This window comes from Ruditapes philippinarum, unplaced genomic scaffold (assembly GCF_026571515.1).
Source record: "Ruditapes philippinarum isolate M1 unplaced genomic scaffold, ASM2657151v2 ctg3218_1_1_1_1, whole genome shotgun sequence".
Classification (NCBI taxonomy): Eukaryota; Metazoa; Mollusca; class Bivalvia; order Venerida; family Veneridae; genus Ruditapes; species Ruditapes philippinarum.
In genome coordinates, this window is record NW_026861226.1 from 107,634 (window position 1) to 121,531 (window position 13,898).

At 33.5% G+C, this 13,898-nt stretch overlaps 1 protein-coding gene across 3 annotated transcripts in view; it reads left to right on the forward strand.

Moving 5' to 3' along the window:
* LOC132714947 (alpha-2-macroglobulin-like) overlaps positions 1-13,898 on the forward strand; it is a 68,149-nt gene that overhangs the window by 48,283 nt on the left and 5,968 nt on the right. For all 3 annotated transcript variants that reach the window (XM_060697883.1, XM_060697884.1, XM_060697882.1), the window contains exons 11-12: positions 9,389-9,488; positions 13,358-13,424. In XM_060697883.1, the coding sequence (XP_060553866.1) occupies positions 9,389-9,488; positions 13,358-13,424 (167 nt within the window). The remainder of the gene's footprint in view (positions 1-9,388; positions 9,489-13,357; positions 13,425-13,898) is intronic.

Genomic DNA, 13,898 nt, shown 5'->3' on the forward strand with positions numbered 1-13,898 from the left:
TTGATTTTGCTGTGACTCATCATAAATGACCTCATCAAGGTCAAATATTTGAATTTTGCTTGATTTTGCTGTGACTCATAATGACCTTGACAAAGCAGGGCTAATGATTAAATTTTGCTAAAATTGGCAATAACTTGGATTTGATTCATATTTGGACTAAAGAACCTTTTGACTTTCAAGCACTAATAAATGTAATTATTTTTTGCAAAAATTGTCATCTTGCTAATTTTTTTAATAGCAGCTTTGATAAACCAACACATATGACAAAACCAACATGCTGAATATTTTCAATGTGACCTTAACCTTAAAATGACCATGACAGTCAAAAGTTATTTAACATAGCTTAAATTATGATAACTTTCGTATATGTTTCAGAATTTGATTCATATTTGGCCAATGTTGAATAATTTTGTTTTGACCTTTGACAATTAATGACTATTACCATGAAGGTTGAATTAATGTTTGTTTGTTTCTTTGATTTGATTTTATGTCACACAGACACAGTATAGGTCATATGGCGACGTTCCAGCTTTACTAGTGGAGGAAGACCCCAGGTGCCCTTTTATAGGGTTAACTCACGTTTTTCCGTGTTATAACGTCTGCAGAGTCCAGAGGAACGGTTGGTGCCCGAGCCCGGTAGGGCGAGGGCTCCAACAGTTCCGAGGGACTCTGCAGACGTTATAACACGAAATAAACGTGCGTTGACGCTATTATAGCATAAAATTAACAGATTCATGATGTATATTTTATATAAACACATACATTAAATCCTTGTGCTTGAACGGTGTTTATCCACCTCTACATGTTTTACGTATGTGTTTTATTTTTTCCGGGGCCAACAAGAACGAAATTTCGAATTTTAATTGATTTAACAAAGTTTAACTTTGGAGATATATTAACTTTAGAAAAACATAACATTACTCTACCAAAGACAAAACAGGCGCCTCAGAAATTCCTAGAATGATTACAGATTGGCGGTAGGAAAAAGATCAGTGACATCAAATTCAATTTCAGAATTTGAAAAAAATCAGGCATAAAACATTATTCTCTCAAAGAAACATACAGAACATTTATCAATATAAACGTCAATAAAACAACGTTTTCTTATATTCATTTTGTGCTTTCCATTTTTGTAAGTTAATCGGGGGATTAAACTGAATGACAGATTCTATTTGTTTACATTGACAACTGTCCGTTTCTAAGAAAGGGCGACAACCAAGATAAGGGGTGATGTCTATACGCCGTATTGCCGGCATAATTACTTGAATGCTGCTTGCTGTTATGCGACTGAGGCTCCCAATATAACAATAGCGCATGACTCTGGCAAACAGGCCAAATCGTCATTTTTTGTTTGTTTTCTGGGCCCTGTATGTATTGCGCATAGGTAAAACCGGGCTATAACAAGAGCGCGTGACTATGTTAGTGCATGGTTTTGGCCCCACTATAACATGGGCAAAAGAGGGAAAAATAGCCGATTTTATGCTATAATGTGCATTATTTCAGGCCCGAACAGGCACCTGAGTAGAATAACCGACGTTTGGTAAGCTACTTGGATAGCTTCATCACATGTAAGAATCCAAAGTCCCTGTCAGAATTCGAACCCACAGCGGTGAGGGGCAAGTGGTTTGAAGTCAACAACCTTAACCCCTCGGCCACTGACGCCCCCTTAAATTAATGTGTTTTGCCTTGATTATGATAAGTTTGTTATGTAATTAATCATTTTATTTATACTTTTCAAAACCAACATGTTGAATTATTCAAGTTTAACCTTGACCTTTAAGTGACATTGACTGTCATGGTCAAGTGTTTGCTTAGATTGCCATATCTTATTTGTTGTTTATGTACAGAATTTTTCCATATCCAGGGAAAAAACAACACTGACAATTCTGACATATTGAATAACTGAAATATTGAATTTTGTATGACCTTGATCAGTAAATGATCTTGAATGTCAAGGTCAGATATGTAATTTTGATTAGATTTTGTACAAGAAAATAATGTTTTCTTAAAAAAAACCTTCACAACAATGTTCTTCCTCCAATCTGTTTACAAAATTAGGGCCTTTGCTTTGCAGTGGATCATGTTTAATGTAATTAGTTTTCAGTCTATATGAACAGTTTGTGTAAAGTTTAGAACAAAAGAACTAAGGGATGCTTCGATCATGAATGCAACATTGATTTAAGTAAATGGAAGCTATATAAAATATATTTCTATAGTAAAGAAGTGCATCAATAAATAAATAGATCTATTCACTAATGTGCAATCACCTAGATAAGATCAGGCTACTGATCCATTGAATTTACACAGCATGAAATTTACAATTTGAAAGCCCATAAATCAGTCTTTTAAATATAACTCATATGAATCCTTTTGACTTAGTAAAATTTTGCAATTTTCAATTTTTGTCGCATGTAACTCAAAAAAGGATTTGACCTAGAGTCATGAAACTTACAGGAATGTTGATCAGCATGTGTAGTTGTGCACCTGGGTATTTTCGTCTGGATTTATTTAGTATTTTTAGAGTTATTGCCCTTGACTTAGAAATTTTTGGCAATTTTCAATTTGTGTCGCATGTAACTCAAAAAGGATTGACATAGAGTCATTATACCTTATGGGAAGGTTGCTCAGCATATTTAGTTTTGCACCTGGGGTTTTGCTTGTGGATTTATCCAGTGTTTGTAGAGTTATTTTCCTTGACTTAGTAAAAACCGTTTCATTATGTTGTTATTTGTTCCTTGAGTGCTTCAGTTAGAATCAACCAACTTTATAGGAATAATGATCAACATCACTAAATTACAGGAATAATGATTCACCTCACTGTGAAGCTATGAACCTGGGACTTTGCATGTGGATTTTTTTTCAGTTTTGTAAGAGTTATTGCCCTTGACTTACAGTAGTATAAATTTGCAATTTTCAACTTGTTCATGCATAGCTCAAAAAGTATTTCACTTGTAGGCCTGAAAGTTTACAAGAATGTTGGTCAGCATGTGTACTTATGCACCTTGGGGTTTGCTTGTGGATTTATTCAGTATTTGTAAAGTTCTTGCCCTTAACTTAGTAAAAGATTTTTAGTTTTCAAAAAATATTTGACCTAGAGTCATAAGATTGACAGAACAGTGGCCCGGTTGGGGCACCCGTGTCCTATGGGCACATTTCTAGTTTTAGAGAACACAGTATATGTATATACCCTATTTCAAGGTTCAAGTGATATCAGGTTCCTGCTTACTCCTGCCTAAAATAATGCACAGAAGGGCACCGGAAGTCTTCCTTCACCAGTAGAGCTGGAAAGTTACCATATGACCTATACTTTGTTGGTGCGATGTTAAACTCAACCAAAAAAAAAAAATAAATAAATATAAAATAAGATACCCGGTTCCTCTCATACAATGACTCTTAACTATTATCTTCCCAAACAAGCTTTCCATATTATCTGCCCATATTTTCTACCCATACATACTAACCTTATTATCTTTTTGTACATACAAACCTTGTTATCTTCTTGTACATACTAACCTTATTTTCTGCCCATACATACTATCCTCATTATCTGCTCATACAAACTTAACTTTATAATCTGTCCATGCATACTAACCTTATTTTCTGCCCATATAGACTAACCTAATTTTCTGCCAATTCATACTAACTTTATTATCATTCCTTACATATTAACCTTATTTTCTGCCAATACACACTAACCTTATTATCTGCCCATACATACTAACCTTATTTTCTGCCCATATAAACTGACCTTATTTTCTGCCAATTCATACTAACTTTATTTTCTGTCCTTACATACTAACCTTATTTTCTGCCCATACATACTAACCTTATTTTCTACCTATACATACTAACCTGATTTTCTGCCCATACAATATAACCTTATTATCTACCCATACATACTAACCTTATTTTCTGCCCATACAAACTTAAACCTTTTTATCTGCCCATACAAACTAACCAATCTGAATTATGAGCATTTGTTTAATATATATTTGTTGCTTTGAATACCGTTTTGCATAAATGATTCTTTTTCACTTTAAACACTCTATTTTGTGTACGTGATAAATAGAAAATTATGTTTGTGTAAGTTCAATACTGAATTTATTGAATTTGTTGAATAAAATAATGTTATGCTCACCAGAGGCATATAATATAACAACTTGTTCAATAAATTCAGTATTGAACTTACACTCATTCAATATCTTCTGTTTATGAATAGATGGCAATATCAAAATAATCAACCACTTTTATATTATAAAAATAACTGTTAAGTTTACAATTATCAATATGCAGGAATCCAAAACATGAGCTATAGTTATATACAAGTTATATACAAGTTATAAACATGACAGATTCGGTTTTGATGTAGAAAAACAAAGTCAAAAATTAGATATATTAAATTGAAAGAAGAAATGTGACGGTAGTTTTAGGTTTTTCATAAAGCCCAGCTGGTTATAGAGGGGAATATGGTAAAATTGACACTTTAGGAATTTTAATGTATTGTCAGGATGGCCTGAAATTTTGCTTTAAAGGGAGAAAACTTCTTGTACATTTAAAAGTAAATCTTTGTGAGTTTTCACCCCTGACGTTTAAACCTTATCTTTGGTATGGTTTACCTTTTGTTCTCCCCTGCCTTTTGGAAGAAAAAAAAGGGGATATAGAATTAGGCTCTGTCTGTCCATCTGTCTGTCCATCACATTTTCATGTCCAGTCTATAACAATGTCATTTATCAAAGGAATTTGAATTAACTTGGCACAAATGTTTGTTATAATAAGACAATGTGTCATGCCCAAAACCGGACCCCTACCTCCAAGGTCAAGGTCACATTTGGTGAATAATGGTCAACATTGTCTATTTGAGGGTTTATGTTGTGTCCGGTCCATAACTGTCTTATCCATAAAGGGAGTTTGAAAATACTTGGCACAAATGTTCACAATAATAAGACGATGTGTCATGCACAAAAAACCAATCACCTCCCCAAGGTCAAGGTCATAGTTGGAGGTCAAAGATTAACATAGCCTGTTACTGGATATATTTTGTGTCCAGTCCATAGCATAGATCCAGGAATTTTGAATTATTTGGCACAAATGTTCAAAATAATAAGACAATGTGTTATGTGCAAACACCAGTCACCTACTTCAAAGGTCAAGGTTGCAGTTGGAGGTCAAAGATTAACATAGTCTGATAAAGGGGATATTTTGTTTCCAGTGCATAACTTTCTCTTCCATCAAGGAATTTTGAAAATACTTTGCATAAATGTTGACAATATTAAGACAATGTGTCATGCACAACAAAGACCACACTTAAATGTCAAATCTTAACATGGTCTTTTATAGGGAATATTTTGTGTGCAGTTCAAAACTTTTTGTATTGTTTAAGGGATTTTGAAATTACTTGGCACAGATGTTCACAATAATGGGACCATGTGTCTTGTGCAACAACCAGATTCCTACCTTCAATGTCAAGGTCACATTTGAGTGCCAAAGCTTAACATGGTCTGTTCTAGGGTATTTTTATTTGGTGTATAACTTTTTCATCAATCAAGAGATTTTAAAATAACTTGGCACAAATGTTATCATAAATAAGACAACATGCCATGCACAACACCTTACTTCTACCTCAAGAGGTCAAGGCCTAAAAAAGCCTGTTATAGGGTATCATGCCAAGTCAGGCCCATGCAAATAAAATGTCACTGGTGAATTGCCCACATACTTTGACGGATGACTGGACATAAAATATACCCTGTAAGAGACCATAATCCTGTATTACCCTACAACAGACCATATCCTGTATTGATTTTGTATTTGTCACATTTTGTGGCTTTGAAATAGTGATAACAGGTATACAAATGTATTTCTGTTGACACATCAACAGCAGTTATTTTATAATATTTCTTTAATGAATTTATTGTTACTGGCATGTGCAAATCTAGCATTGATCAAAATTTTGCACTGAAAGTCCAGATCGATTCCTCAATCTTTTGAAATTGCACAATTTTGTGCTTCATGTAAAACTTCCTTTGAAGGAGGAGGAAATTGGTTACTCAGTTACATTTCTTGTTTGTTTTTGGTTTTAACAGAATGGCTGTAACTCAGTAGATTGGCTACACTTGTGCAGTCAATTGCACCCCATTTACTTCACCCAGGTGAAGTGCAGGGGTTATTAGCCATATTTTTACCCTCTATCTTTCCCTGTTCTTGGCAATTATTATGGCAGTTATCATGATTGTGGAGAATATATCCATTTTGGAGATTAGTATCATAATCATATTGGGGATTTTACGGAGTGTAGGACAAAATTCTCCCGGACAAAAGCCTCCCGTAAAAAAGTGACAAGGCCGACAAAAACCCTCCCTTGAAAATGACAAGGTGGACAAAAGCTCTCCCTTAAAAATGACTTGGCGGACAAAAGCCCTCTTGTGAAAATAATTTATATATTTTTTTTTTGTTTATTTTTTCTTCTGAAATAGACATGCCGATATATATGGAAAGGATTCATACTTTGACAAAACTAATGTGACAAGACAGACCGATTAAATTTATAAAAAGGAAACATTATGGTTTGTTCAAACATTTCTTTGTTTGCTTTTAGAAAAAGTAAAAAGTCGAGTGTTGCCCCCGGTCGGCAGTGGCTCTTATTTTTTGACAGGAGGGCTTTTGTCCGGGAGGGCTTTTGTCCGTTTCCCGATTTTACCATCAGACTTTCCCTGATACTATTAAAAGCATTAAAGTTCCACCTGTTCCAGTAGCCAATAGCTATAAAAAAAATTGAAAAAACAAAAGATAATTCAAACTTGTTATTGAAATGTTCTTAGATGGATTGTTATTTAGATGTTCTTAGATTGATTGTTATTTAGATATCCTAAGATTGATTGTTATTTAGATGTACTTAGATTGATTGTTATTTAGATATCCTAAGATTGATTGTTATTCAGATGTACTTAGATGGATTGTTATTTAGATATCCTAAGATGGATTGTTATTTAGATGTTCTTAGATGGATTGTTATTTAGATGTTCTTAGATGGATTGTTATTTAGATGTACTTAGATGGATTGTTATTTAGATGTCCTTAGATGGATTGTTATATATTTAGATATCCTTTGATGGATTTTTATGTCTACATCATGAGGATGTGCCACATTTAAGACCCATATCCCTACCTCCATGGTCAAGATCACACTTATAGTTTGAATTTTCACATTTCACCATGTCCCTACCTCCAATGTCAAGGTCTTAGTACTCATTCTCACAAGAAGAGTTTAAAGGTACACATTTGTGTCCAGACTGTGACTTTTTTGCATTGAAGGATTTTAACTTATTCATATTTGGAGCATACCTTGGATGGTCCAGTGTTGGGAGTCACAAGGTCAACATCATTTTTGCTAACAATAGATGTTTTACACTTTCTTATACAGTCTTTGTATTTATGTTTACCAATGTCTCCTATTTAGAAGGAAAATACTTCAGGTGATCCATTAAGTTTTGGTGGAGTGGGGGGGGGGGGTCACTGGGTTCAAGGCCAAGGTCTTGCATTTATATATATTTGATAAATTTTTAACAGTAAGTTGAATTTTTTTCAACTTCATCACAAAGCAATGACATGCCAACTTATATTTTTCACAATAACAAAAACGTCATGACCTTGTCAAGTTATATAACTGTATAAATTTTCTGTCAATAATTGAGTGAATGGGTAAACTTTTTTTTTTTAAATTGTTACTGACAAGAATCTGACCATGGGGCATTAATTGTGTTTTGTTATTTGTTAAATTTTATGTTCATTAGCTGCCATAGCTGTCATTGCCACTTTGAATGGCCTTAAAAATTACATATAAAAGAGAACACTACTCATTTTGACCTATTCAGATGGTTTATTATCTTCTGTTAGTTACATTCCACTTCAACTGTCCTACTGGTGCTTATATTTAGCATTCTGTGAAAATTTCTCTCATATACCTCTCTTCAGCAATCATTATAGTAGTTCTTTCTAACTCTTCCTGTAAAAAAGGTAGTATTTTTATGCCCCCCTTCGAAGAAGAGGGGGTTTATTGTTTTGCTAGTGTTGGTCTGTCGGTCGGTCTGTCGGTTGGTCGGTCTGTCCGACCACATGGTTTCCGCTGATTATCTTGAAAACTATTAATCACAAAGTCTTCATATTTCACATAGTGATTGGTCATAACTAGTAGATGACCCCTATTGATTTTGGGGTTACTAGGTCAAAGGTCAAGGTCACAGGGGCCTTAAATGTCAAAATGGTTTCCGCTGATTATCTTGAAAAGTATTCATCACAAAGTTGTCATACTTCACATAGTGATTGATCATAACTAGTAGATGACCCCTTTTGATTTTGGGGTCACTAGGTCAAAGGTCAAGGTCACAGGGGCCTTAAATGTTAAAATGGTTTCTGCTGATTATCAAGTAAAGTATTCATCACAGACTCGTCATACTTCACAAAGTGATTTGTCATAACTAGTAGATGACCCCTATTGATTTGGGGGGTTACAAGGTCAAAGGTCAAGGTCACAGGGGCCTTAATTGTTAAAATGGTTTCTGCTGATTATCTTGAAAAGAATTCATCACAAAGTCTTCATATTTCACATAGTGATTGATCATTACTAGTAGATGACCTCTATTGATTTTGGGGTCACTAGGTCAAAGGTCAAGGTCACAGGGGCCTTAAATGTCAAAATGGTTTCTGCTGATTATCTTGAAAAGTGTTCATCACAAAGTCTTCATATTTCACATAGTGATTGGTCACAACCAGTAGATGACCCCTATTGATTTTGGGGTCACTAGGTCAAAGGTCAAGGTCACAGGGGCCTTTAATGTCAGAATGGTTTCCACTGATTATCTTGAAAACTATGCATCCCAAAGTCTTCATATTTCACATATTGATCGGTTATAACTAGTAGATGACCCCCATTGAATTTTGGGTCACTAGGTCAAAGGTCAAGGTCACAGGGGCCTTAAATGTCAGAATGGTTTCTGCTGATTATCTTGAAAAGTATTGATCACAAAGTCTTCATCTTTCACATATAGATTGGTCATAACTAGTAAGTGACCCCTTTAGATTTTGTGGTCACTAGGTCAAAGGTCAGGTCACAGGGGCCTTAAATGTCTCATTATCTTGAAAACTATTCATTGCAAAGTCTTCATTATTTTTCTTTTTTCCTTAATTGAATACTTCAATGTACCCATTTATCGCAAGTTTCTCTAACAAAATTACCAATAATGTGAGTCAAGGGCTAGAAAGGGGGGCATATGTGTTGTTCGACATTTCTTGTCTTTATTATCTTAAAGCTATCATTCCCATCTAGCTGAAATTCTATCTGTTAGGTGATTAAACTAAACATTATATAATTTATCAAACTTGGTATATTTTTTAGATATTCCTATGGTAAGAATGTTCAGGGTAGAGCACAAATTAAGTTAACCGGTCCCTTCAGATTTAATGATGATGAAGACGTTGCGTGGAGTATTGATGCTGTGAGTATCTGTTTTGTACCAACACTTATGTGATATTTTCTATGAACATGGCAGAATAGTAAGAGGATATTTCGTTTGAGTGAAATATGGAATATATTTTCACGAAACATGATAAAATGCCACATATTTTCACGAGCTGGGACAGCAAGTGAAAATATGTGGCATTTTATCATGTTGAGTGAAAATTCATACCATATTTCATGAAAAACGAAAAAATAACCTTTTTATTTAATTTCATTATCAAAGAAAAATGATAACAAACCCCATTGCTTGCTACGCAACTGCTACTGTACAGCGCGCAGTAATATATAATTGCGTCTTGTTTTGCACGCGATATTTGGCGCTACATTGTGACGTCACGTAAACAACTCTTTAAACGTCTATACAGTGTTAATAACTGAATTAAAGGTATTGGTGTTCCAGGCTGTCAACCAATTCCTATATTCCTATAAAACTCCTATATTTTGGGTCAGAATCCTATATTTAAAAAAAACCTCCTATTTTTCCTATATTCTCCTATATTTTGAATATTTTTCCTATATTTTTTAAAAAATATATTGCCGATGAATTCAAAGAGATTTAAATTTTGGTTTTGCTTTTGGCCTTTTGTATTTTACAGGTAAGAGAATGTATATGCCTGCATCAGCATCACATTACTATGCTCAAGGCTGCTGTGCTCCTCATAGCCATCTGCATGGTCACCATGAAAAGCAGTGCATCAGTATGTCAACTTTATTTCAGGTGACCATTCAGATGATGGTCATGCATTGCTGTAACTTTCTGCCGGGATGCTGATGCTGTGGTTTAAAGCTAATGGTTTCCTTCACTTATATGGTAGACATTAGGGATTAAACGATGATCGAGTATAATCGATAATTTATCGTTTATAGGACCGATCAGCGATGATCGAATACAAAGTTCAATAATCAATTATTGGTAATTTATCTTCTTGCTGTTACTTAAGTGACTCACTGTATTATAACAACACTTTAAATTAAAGCCAGCTTTGATTGACCTAATAATTTTCATTAAAATGAATGGAAAGCATACTGGTGACCATGAGGTTAATAACTGACAGTGAGGCATTCTAGTTTAAAGACATACTATGCTCCAATTTGACATTAGAAAATTGCTTCACAGTCTATTTGTAAATATGAAATAAACATGTTTTGACTTCAAACAAAGAAGATATTTTGTGTATAAAATTATTCTACAAACTAAAGATGGTTACAATATCAATATATAGTGTCATTAAAAAAAACTGGCAGTTTCGTTAAGAAATGACCAACTTCTCTTGTTCCCATACATAGTTTATTCATTCCTTTATTCGAATTGAGACATAATAATTTCATAGATGTAATGAATTTATTTGATTTAAATATTTTACTCAAGGATGAACATAGCATGAGTAACTAGTTTATTTCAGTTAATTAAGTGGTAGTTACACAAAATATAGAATATTAATGGAATTCTTATAAATATTAAAGTATGATATGTACATTGTTATTGTAAATGTTTCAATTATATAATCGATGATTGATTGAAAAGGGTTGTTCGATTATTTTCGATGATCAATTATGATTTTTGTCCGATTAAGAAACCCTAGTAGACATTTTATTGTAGAAACAGTATGTGTAAAGGTAAGAATAATTTACATTTATATAAGCATTAGTAATGTAAACAATTTAAGTTGAAAACTCCTATTTTTTGCCTCAAAATGGTCCAAAAACTCCTATATTTCCTGCTAAAATATTCCTATATTCCTCCTTTATTTTGGATAAGACCTGGTCGACAGCCTGGTGTTCGGATTTATTTTCTTAGTTAGACCATTTTTGTATTTTCTGATCGTAAGATCAGTAAATACATAGCTAACATCCGCGGTCTAACACAAAATTTCCTAACAGTCCTAACAACGCAAAGTAGTTCGCACTCAAAACTGCTTAAAACCAGCAATTTAAAAGAAAGAATAATTTTTAATGTAGGCATTTAACGAATTACAGTGCATTAAAAGTTTAGATTAGTCAATAGAAATATGAGGTTACAATCACAAATTTCGCGGATGCATATCTTTTTTACCCAATGAAAAATGTTCGGCTATTTCCGTAAAGCTTCGGATTATCATGATCAATGAAAATGCTATTTTTAGATATGTCGATTACCGAATACTCCAGAGCGTAGTACACAAATAAATCTGACTGTCGAGTAGTGGAATATATACATGTCGGACTGTTTTGGCGAGAAGATTTTCGCTAAATTATTTTCATCAGTGTTAAACAACAGGTTTATCGTGAACAAAATACCTCGAAATTGATAAGGATTGCAAACACGAAATGGAAATTCTCAATTTAGAATAACATAATGTATTCGTTTTTATTCAAGGTACATATGTATTACTTCGCCGTGGTGCAGAGGTAAGCGGTCTCGTTGAGGGTGTGAGAGGCCTATGGTTCAAATCCTAGTCGAGGCAATTCTATTTTTTTTTTTTTTTTTTCATGCAAAATTCCATATGTATCAATCTCAAACTGTTATAGAAGAAAATCAAAACGCTGTCGCTGCGTAAAATGAATTATAGTATATAAAAATAAACTTATACAGGAAAGTACATACATATTTAGATTGCAAAGATCAGAAAATACCATAGAGCTGCAGCCCTTTGATTTATCATTCTAGATAGTTTTCAAAACAAAATTCAACAAAAAATTGTTTTGTATTTCTCAGATTTTTCAAACAAAATGGCGAAAGAAGTCCCTTAAAATAAATATGAGTTTCCACTCCGCCCACTTTCATATTTATTTTTAAAAAATATGAAATATATTTGTCTGATATCACACCATATTTCATGGGTAAAATTAAATAAAGCTTGCATATTTTGTGTCTTCATCTAATGAAATTGTTCAAATTATAGCCCTGGAGTCAAGTTGGCCGTGCCCAAGTGGTCATTTATTTTCCTTATATGTATATCGTAAAAATTCAAAAATTCACCTTCTCTGAATTGACAAAAGCTAGAAGTTAGATTTTTGGCACTTTGACCTCTACCAAAATTGTTCAAATTATAGTCCTGTTGTCAAAATTGGTCCTGCCCTGGATGTAACTGATTTTTATCATGTATATATAGTAGAACTTAAAAAATCTTCTTTTCTGAAGATACAAGGCTTAGAGCTTTGACATTTCATCTATATGTCCTCTTATAAAGTTGTTCAAAGTTTGCCTCTAGCGTCAAAATTGTCCACACCATTGGGGGCCATAGATTTCCAAATATGAAAAAACTCTAGCTCAGCTTTGATCATGGGTCCATCCATCGTCAAAATCTAATTCACACAGACCAAAAATGGAAAAACTTTGTTACCACTCTAGAGGTTACATTTTTAGCCTGAATGTCCTGGAAAATTGGTTAGAAAGGTTGTTTGTATGATTTCTAGTTCAGGTTTGAATATGGGCCACCTGAGGTAAAAAAGGTCATGTACATAAAAAAGCATATATGGAAATACTTTTTAACATTTGCACTATTTGTCGGGTGCACATAATATTGTGAATTTTATGAGATCATTTTAAGTAAATGACATTTTATCTGCCTTTCATTCTTTGCCAACAATATTTATTAAGAGCCTCAATAATCAGGTGAGCAATATAAGGGCCATTATGCCCATTAATTTCTAGAAAGAGCCAAGACTTATAAAATGATATAATTACATTTCAAGATGTTGCAAATTTACCACAAAGTAAAAGATAGATACTGGATCTGTACTGGCAGTATTTTGATTTAGATTCTGTCATAGAATGGCATTTAATTTTGTATTCAACAAATATCTAATGTTTTTTTAACAAAGTATGAAAAAGTTGAAACTGTTGCAATTTTTTTTTTTTTCCAGTTTGATGGAAGAGCAGAATTTACTGTGAAAGTGGATGAGAAAAAATTCCCCATACCATGGTTTGGAGGTTGGTAATGATTATATTCTCTATTTCTTTAAATCTTTCATACAATCAGTATATTATTGTTTTGCAATGGTAAAATGATCCACAATTAAGACAGCTGCCTTATTTATCCACTATTAAGACCACCAGTTTCAGTCCCAATTTTTATTATACCCCCACAAACCAAGATATATAGGAGTCAGCTTTTCGGTCATTTAGTCTGTCTAGTTCATGGTTTCCAGACAATAACTTAAGTTATAACTTTGTTATTTACAAATGGATTAAATTCATATTTTGACACAACATATTTAGGTCAGGACTTTCACTAATTTCAAACTCAAATTGACATTTCTTCATGTATGACCTTGACTTTGAATGTCAAATTATTGAATTTTGGCTTAATTGTTATGATTTTTAGCTCACCTGACCATGAAAGGGTCAAGGTGAGGTACTATAGTGATGGGGCTATGTACAGTTGTGCGTCGTTCCTCATCAACA